We start from the raw sequence: 8,403 nt of genomic DNA on the forward strand, positions 1-8,403 counted from the left end.
TTTTGAATTTGGATGTCTAATTATGGGGGGTCTTAGACAAGTTCACAACCCCAAAACACTGATGTGAGACGAGTCACATCGATGGTCGAAGGTTTTAGGCTGTCGACGATGGGCAACGTCAAGGGACTCCGATGTGGGTGAAAGGAGGGTGAGGGCCCTGTCTTAGGCCATGTAGGCTGCACCCACTCCCAGCACCACGCACTCCTTTTCGGCTGCATTGGGTGGGCCCCTGGGAAGTGGACCTACAATAATCCCGTCATTGGGCTAACTCACAGCCATCCTAGTCCCTTGTAAATGTTCAATTTACCAACCATTTGTCAGTTTGGGGTGTAATATTGTCATAAAGGAAGGCTCCCCAATGTTAGCGGCCATATCAAGGGCGGCCTTGGTTTAGGAAAAAGCCAATTTTTGTTGTGGTGATCAAGAGGCCAAGCTCTCTATCGAGAGAAATGGGGGCAAAGCCAGGCATACCAGGAACCCTTCTGGAGGGCGTGGAAGTCTAGCGGTCGACCGTAGGGGGGAGGCAGGGGAGCTGGCAGCTGTGTCAGTCTCCTGCAGAGTCACTTCTGGATCCTCTTCAATTTTCGGCTGATGGTAATGAACTTCAACCGTCTTCTTGATGGCAGCATCAACCTGGTTCCGTGGATGACAGGTCGCGGGTTTTGATCTCTGTCTCGCTTAATCTTGATGTCCTGCGCACATCCTCTCAATGAGGGTCCGTCCAGAGGGGTCCGTGCCTCGAGCCCCACGTCTGGGTGCCACTTGACCCGACTGGCAGGCCCTAGTTATTCGTGGGGGCGAGGAGGACTGCAACCTGCTATTCTTCAGAAGATATGGTACACTGCTTGAGTTATGGTCTCCTTGCTATTCTTCAGATGATATGGTACACTGCTTTGAGTCTATCTGCAGTTTCCAAGCAGGATCTTGCAGTTGCCAAGCTTCAGGGAACCTTGTGCAGCTGGGAAAAGGTAGGGGGTGAGGGTAAGGGCGAGGATCCTGACTTCTGGCCCATCTGGATTAGAACTTCTAATGGCAGGCATCACGGGTGATTCATTTTTGCCTGGAAAGAAAAACGAAGGGGATTCTCAGGGAGATTTCTCTTCCCTGGATGTAAATTATTATTCATCGTATTTATGGTTGGGCCTGGCTTTGTGAGTGTATCTATTTTTTTTCATTAATATTTATGGTAGCCGGTTAGCTGTGCCTTCTGTGGTATTGGACAGGCATATCAGTCCTCGGCTCCATAAGGGAACTGGGTCTGGGGCATTCCCTTTACGGGTATGAGGGTCCTTCCCCATATCTGTGGCAAAGTTTTGTTGGTCTTGGTGGTGCCCGAGGTCACCAACATGGTCAGCAAGAGATTTGCCATGAGCTTTCAGCTTAAGAGAGAGAAAAGTGAACAAGGCATGATGGAGAGTATTTCAGGGGGGCTCCTTCTGAGGGGGTACCGTTCCCCCTCTTTTATTTTTAAAGCCAATTTTTCAGAGTTCTTGTAAAATCAGGGCTGAAGCGCCAACAGTTGCTCCTTCTACACTCAGAGAGTCATGAAGACCTTATTTAAGGATATATAAATCTATATTTATAATCTTTTGTCAAAGGACTTTTATAGCACCACTGACAATTAATCAGACTATATGATATATCGATTGGAAATAGCTTTTTCTACTTTTTGTGAGATTACCTCTCTTCTGTCAATTAACTGTTGAGGAAGTTAGGGTTTACTTCTCTCTTGAGAATATTGATCAGAGATTTAAGTTCTTTTGTGGAGAGCTTAAAATAGGATCTTAGCCAATTTGCAACTCCTAAGAGTTTACAATACTTTTAAAGTAGAGTCAGGAGGATTACAATGAGTCTGAGGCCAATATTGGCTACGTAGTAATTTCTAGGCTATCCTGGGCTACATAATAAATGGTGTCTCAAAAGACAAAACTGAACAACACTAACAAACAAAAAAAATGAGAAAGCCACACTTTTAAAGAAGACCAGTAAAGCAAGCAAGGAGATCTAGAACTCACTACATGTGTCATGTGTGTCTGAACACAGGCATGGTGGAGTGTCTCTCTTTGAGGGCATTTCCATCTCTTGAGACTGAACTTTGGGGAATAAGAGCAGAGCTACCTTAAAGATGCTGAACTCAATGACGTAGCCACTTTTATATTCTAAAACATTCAGTAATTTGTTTTAGTTTGCTGATGAAAATCATGGAGTTAAAATTAAAATCATGCAGAAAAACTACAGTTGAGAAATTTAATTTGAGACAAATACAAATCAGACATGTCCTGGTATTTTCTACATTTTTTTTTTTTGGTTATAAAATTTTAATGGTTTGAAGTGGCTGTCATACTCAAGGTGACAGCTGATGTGTATTTCTGCAGCTTTACCTGAAGAAAATTCAGGTTATCCCAGTTTATACCTTAGGCCTTATTCATTTAACACTACCTTCAAATGTTTAGTTCTTCTCCTGAAAGTGTTAAGTTCCTCAAGGATAATTGGTTTTCAGAAAACAAAAGTCAATGCCCCTGTCCTTTGTTTAGCAATCCATTTACATCCCACATTTCCATGATAACATATATCCTTTCAAAATGTTGTTAATGCTATGATTTTTGAAATTATCTTGGGAGAGAGGACATTGATATGTATATGAAACACTTTAAGCATTTGAAAGCAAAGCATTAGTTCTTTAAATTCTGTCAAATGCAGCAAACTTTAAAAACAGTTGAGAGAATACTGTGTTTTCCCTCCCCATTTGGTAGATTTATTTTAGATTCAGACAAGTCGTGGTTTGGGGTTCAGATTTGTCTTTAATTGTCCTATGCTTAACATTTCTTTATTTTTGGAAATTTTACTTACATATACAAACAAATTTGATCATATCCATCCCTCATTTCTTCCCTCAACATTTCCAATATTCCACAAGCAGCCTTCTTCCAACCTTGTCACACACACAAACACACACACAAACACACACACACACACACTCCACATTTTCACATCCCATATACTCATATACACACACACTCACACACATATACACTCTCACATACACTCTCACACACTTACATATACACACAAACACATACACACACACACACACCACTCACACACATACTCATACACATGCTCACATCCACATACACTCACATACACACACATTCACACACACACACTCTCACACACATCCACATATACTCACATACACACTCATACACACACATTCACACACACACACACTCTCACACACATTCATATACACACACTTTCATAAACACACAAATACACACACACACTCACACGCATTCACACACACACACACAAACAAACACACGCGCACACACACACACACATCCAATTAGGTCCATTTAGTGTTGACCGTATACGCATGGGTGTAGCCCATAACCTTTGCTTTCTATGCTTTCTCTTTCATGCCCCCTGCACCCTCCATGGGAGGATATGAAACACAAATTATGTTACATAGGGTTCCTGTTACTACTTAAGAGTTCTAATTCTGGAGACCACAGTATTTCTCAGTTAAGTGTACTTTCTGGTTAAAAGACAATAATGACTTGTCTTTTCATAATATCTTCAGTGTGAGTGAAATCCCTGTCAATAGGCTTCATCCTCATAGTCATGTTGGCCCTAGGAAACTGATAATCAAACTGAGCACACATTGAGTTGGCTTGGTGCATTTCAGTAGATGAGTGGCTACTCGAAAAGTCTGTAGACCTTTCTTCTGAATGTATGAAAGTCATCTTCCTTTAATTATTCTATAATTAATTATCCATCATTAATTATCCATAATTGCTGCTAATGCCATGGACAGACACCAGGCTGAGCTTCCATGAGTAATATTCAAATAGATGTGCCATAGACTTTATATTCCTACATCTGACCCATACTAAGTAAGTGATTAACTTTATTACAGTTCATAAAGCTTATTTGAACCAGAAAAATTTTCTATATAGTCTTAGACCATGTAAAACAAAAAAAGCTGTAGGAAAATGTTACTTTTTCCTGTATGCTTATTTTATATTGTATGTAAATAATTGTTTGGAGCAGGGGAGGTGGCTCTGTGAGTAGTACTTGTTATTCAACCATGAGGCTCTAAGTCCAGATCCCAACACTCACATAGTGATCTTGCTTGTATGTGCTTGCCTACTGTTGAGAATTGGGGTCAGGAGAATCTTGGAGCTTAGTTGGCCATCTAAAATGGAGGAAGGACCTTGAGGTTCAGTGACCAGCATTTTCCAACTACTGTAATTAATGTTTGGTAATTAGCTTGTTCTTCTTCCTAATGCATCTTGATAGTTCTCATGCAACATTAGATCCATAATGTTTTCAGACATTAAAATAATTATTAGCCTTTTCTATACTTCTAAATTTATCTTTCTCCTATACTGAAAGCATTTTAATATTTTCGATGCTAATACTTAAAAGTTTTTCAATGTTTTATGAATTCTATGAATTTATCTTAAATATTTAAAAATATTAAAATATCTAAAAATAGTTTTCTGGCTCAAGCTTTAAAAATAACAATGTTATCATTTGTGTAGAAAAACTGATTAAATGGTTTTAGGAAGCTTACTTTATTGCATAAAGAAATGTTTCCCAACTCTGCTGTTAGGAAACCACTTAAGATCATCATTCAGGGAAGAATGTGTTTTTTATTTCTTAGAAACAAAAGCAACCATATTAGGAAATAGGTTAAAAGATTGGTACATTTGAAATGATCTTAAAAATTTAGGGTTAAGTCATCAGTAATGTACATTTCCTAGTTCATTAATGCAGAAATACTGCACATAGATTTTAATCTTAGAGTTAATAATAAAAGCAATTTTCACTAAAAATATAAAAACTGTAATGGTAGAATCATGATATTGCATTTAGCTCTCCCACAAAAAGTCACTTTATTACTTTCTTTTGACACTTATTTTCATTCTGGGATTAATTTTACTATATAAGGGCTTCTTAACTATTCTATTAAAATTTCTATTCAGAAGCAATAATATCTAAGAGTGAATAATAGTCATGTAAATCATTATTTCATATTAATGTAAAAGATTTTGTAAGTTCTTATGAATTCTGCTGACATGCACAATTGTGAAAAGGTTATCTCTCCTTTCTACAGTGATATGCGCTGGAACAAAGGAACCATTCTAAAAGCATCAGTGGACTACATCAAGTGGCTACAAAAAGAACAACAGAGAGCCCGGGAGTTAGAACACAGACAGAAGAAATTGGAGCATGCTAACCGGCAGCTTAGGCTCCGGATTCAGGTTGTCATGAGCTGTCAAGCGAACTACTGACTGTTTTCTCACTGTCCTTATTTATTGGTTTCATTTATACATTGTTTTATTAACAACCTTTTTATTTGGAAAAAATAACTTTACTATCTCTTAGGAGGTTCTGAATTGAGTTGTTTCAGTTAGATTTTGTTAATAAGACATCTAAAACCAAGATGACTTAAATCGGCGAAGAGTGGATAACAACCAATTAACAAATGCAGAAAATAACGTTGATTTAATACACACACGATATTATCTCAACACACACTCATCCAGGAGACATAAACAACACAACAAAGTGCAGCTTATGTTTTTGTAAGATGTTTTTGGACACTAAATCTGTCTCATCTCTTTAGTTTCTTTAGTTAACTATGTTAATGGATTTCACTGTGACAAGTCATATATTACCAGTTTACATTGTAACTTCTTGTCTGTTCACCTGTCACAAAATATTAAAGTATTGTCATGATAGCTGTGTCTCTTTCTAATGCAAACATGCATATGGTTACTAATATACTTTATTTATTACACTGAAATGCTCTCGAGTTATGGAAAGCGATTATTCAGGAGGAATAAATGGAAGACTTTCTACCATTTACACCTTACACTACTTATTCCAAGTCACTATAGTCATCACACCCATGTAGTTTATAGACAATAAGATGACTTTTTAAAAATTAAATACTTTTAGGCATTGTAAGTACCTCAGATTTCTTTATTTGTAAAACTATAGTTTGCACACCTCTTCCTTTTGAACACTAATATTTTTTAATTTCCAATTTGCTTTCAATAATTATGTAAACTTTTCTAATGCATTATCTAATAATTCTTATTGGAAATTGCAGGAACTAGAAATACAAGCACGTGCTCATGGTCTCCCAATCCTGGCTTCACTCGGCACAACTGATTTTGGTACCCACATAACCAAGCAGCAGACTCATCCTGAGAAGAACTCAGTAGGATGTTGCCAGCAACTGACTCCATCTCAGGGGACAAGCCCGGAGTTCTATGAGCAAGCTGTGGCTTTCTCTGATCCATTGTCTCACTTCACAGATTTATCATTTAGTGCAGCTTTGAAAGAGGAACAAAGATTGGATGGCATGCTACTAAGCGATACAATATGCCCCTTCGGGACAGACCCACTACTTTCTGCCATTTCCCCTGCACTTTCCAAAGCGAGCAGTCGAAGCAGCCTAAGCTCAGAGGATGGTGATGAACTGTAAGCCACAAACAGGCTCAAGCCATCAACCAGGAAGCAACTCCATGCTGGTGCTACTGAATCATGGTCTGCATTTCATACATTGCTTTCAGTTAGCTCTCTGAAAGGAATTATATTGGACTGTGGGGGAAAAATGATTAGACATGATGGAAGAATTCATGGGAAGAAGAAACATGAGGCTAAAGAATCATTGAAGATCACAGTATTGTTGCCCACTTTGTCTACAGAGTTCAGATTTCCTTACATTTAATTTTCCTGGAATGTGGTTCAACTTAATAACGGCTCTAGTGTTGCGACCTTCAGAGCAGTGACATGATATGATATTAGTGGCGCTGCCGTCCTTCAAGAGATTGCAGCATCCCTCTCTTCTCTCATGCACTTCCCCATTCTGTGTCACCTTCTACAGCATCATTTTCTGAAGATTCATGACTAACAAATTTGGTGACAATTTCTTATCCTTTGTGTGATGGACATATTATGTACGGTTGAATCCTTGTCAGGGAAAAATATATAAAATATTTTTTTTCATTTAAACTTGAAACTAAGTCTGTAATAAATGTGAGATTTTTTTTCAAAATAGAACAAAGACTATGTCTAAAAATATTATTTCCTAAAATCATATTCTGACTCTTTTAATCAGTTCAATGAAATTAATTCCGAACATCTTCCCGCAGATTTATGTACCTATGCTTTCTGCAGATAAAGCAACACATTGAGGAATCCCCTCCAGGACATATTCCTGAATTTTAATTATCTTACACAAATACACATACACACAATGTAGGTAGGATGGATTATTTCATTCTGCCTCATTCCTCTGATTATATGATCAATGCCATAAACTATATTCAATTTTTTTTGTTCTTAAAAATATGTTGTCTAATCAATTTTAGCAACTAAAATATAAAATACTCCCATACTAGGAAAATTTATATGATATGTAACATAAGCCATTTAGATATAGATTTCTTGTTCACATAGATTATCACAAAAATTGACAATATATCGAATATTAGACTACCAACTGATCATCTCTAAGCCGGAAATACATTTTATTTTATTTGATGTGATTGGAAAGATGTTCTTTTTCCCTTGAAATTGAGAGTGGCCTGTGGTCTGACCTTTGTTACTATTTAGCATAATATAAGTATTTGAGTATATAGTTCTTCATTTGTGTTTTTCTTTTCAAAATTTCTAAACTTTGGGAATTTTATTAGTACACATGTTGCTCTGTGTGACATTGTGGCTGGATCACAATGAATGATCATGAATCAGTCAATGTTGGTGAGGGAATGCTTAAAACTGTACTCTGCCCTGTGAGACTGTTGAACAGATGAAAAATACAGTATCTGATTCTTGAGAAGGCATGTGACAAAAACCACATAAAAGCAAAACCAAAAGATAGAAGAGGTGTAGAATTGAAATCTAAACATTAGCTGTGAAATAGAAGGGTTCAGAGATAATGAAGATGATTACAAAGTTGAGTGGTAAACGCATCATGTAAAGTGCATAAGTTAGAAAAATAGGGGTTCATATAGGGCACAAATATTAACCAAATGATTGAAGAAAATACATGGGACATTTTGTTGACAGATCTGTATACCCTCCTTCAGGTGTTTTAGCAAAAAGTAAGTCTAGACTGCAATAATATAATAGAGATGAAATTTGTGACTAGAATGGTTAAGTAACAAAGTTTGTAAGTCTTGGTTGAGTTGTGACTCTGAAATGTTCAAACAGGTTTAGTATTTTGTCCACAATACATCATCAAAATCTTTTTGGTTCTTACGCTAATGAAATTGCTGAAATGCAAGATCCTTCTGGATATCTACAGTGTCCTGCTTATCATATATCAACTCTGACCCAGGGATGGTAGAATAACTTAATTGTTTGAGGTGGAAAAGC

The 8,403-nt window shown here is 37.3% G+C and overlaps 1 protein-coding gene across 3 annotated transcripts in view; it reads left to right on the forward strand.

Annotated features, from left to right (window-relative positions):
• Positions 1 to 7,083, forward strand: part of Tfec (transcription factor EC) — a 66,625-nt gene extending 59,542 nt beyond the window's left edge. For all 3 annotated transcript variants that reach the window (XM_028778436.1, XM_028778437.1, XM_028778438.1), the window contains 2 exons: positions 5,126 to 5,273; positions 6,128 to 7,083. In XM_028778436.1, coding sequence (XP_028634269.1) covers positions 5,126 to 5,273; positions 6,128 to 6,505 — 526 coding nt within the window. In that variant the 3' untranslated portion in view covers positions 6,506 to 7,083. The remainder of the gene's footprint in view (positions 1 to 5,125; positions 5,274 to 6,127) is intronic.
• The last annotated feature ends 1,320 nt before the right edge of the window (positions 7,084 to 8,403 follow it).

The sequence above is a fragment of the Grammomys surdaster genome, unplaced genomic scaffold (genome assembly GCF_004785775.1).
Source record: "Grammomys surdaster isolate TR1022 unplaced genomic scaffold, NIH_TR_1.0 335, whole genome shotgun sequence".
Classification (NCBI taxonomy): domain Eukaryota; kingdom Metazoa; phylum Chordata; class Mammalia; order Rodentia; family Muridae; genus Grammomys; species Grammomys surdaster.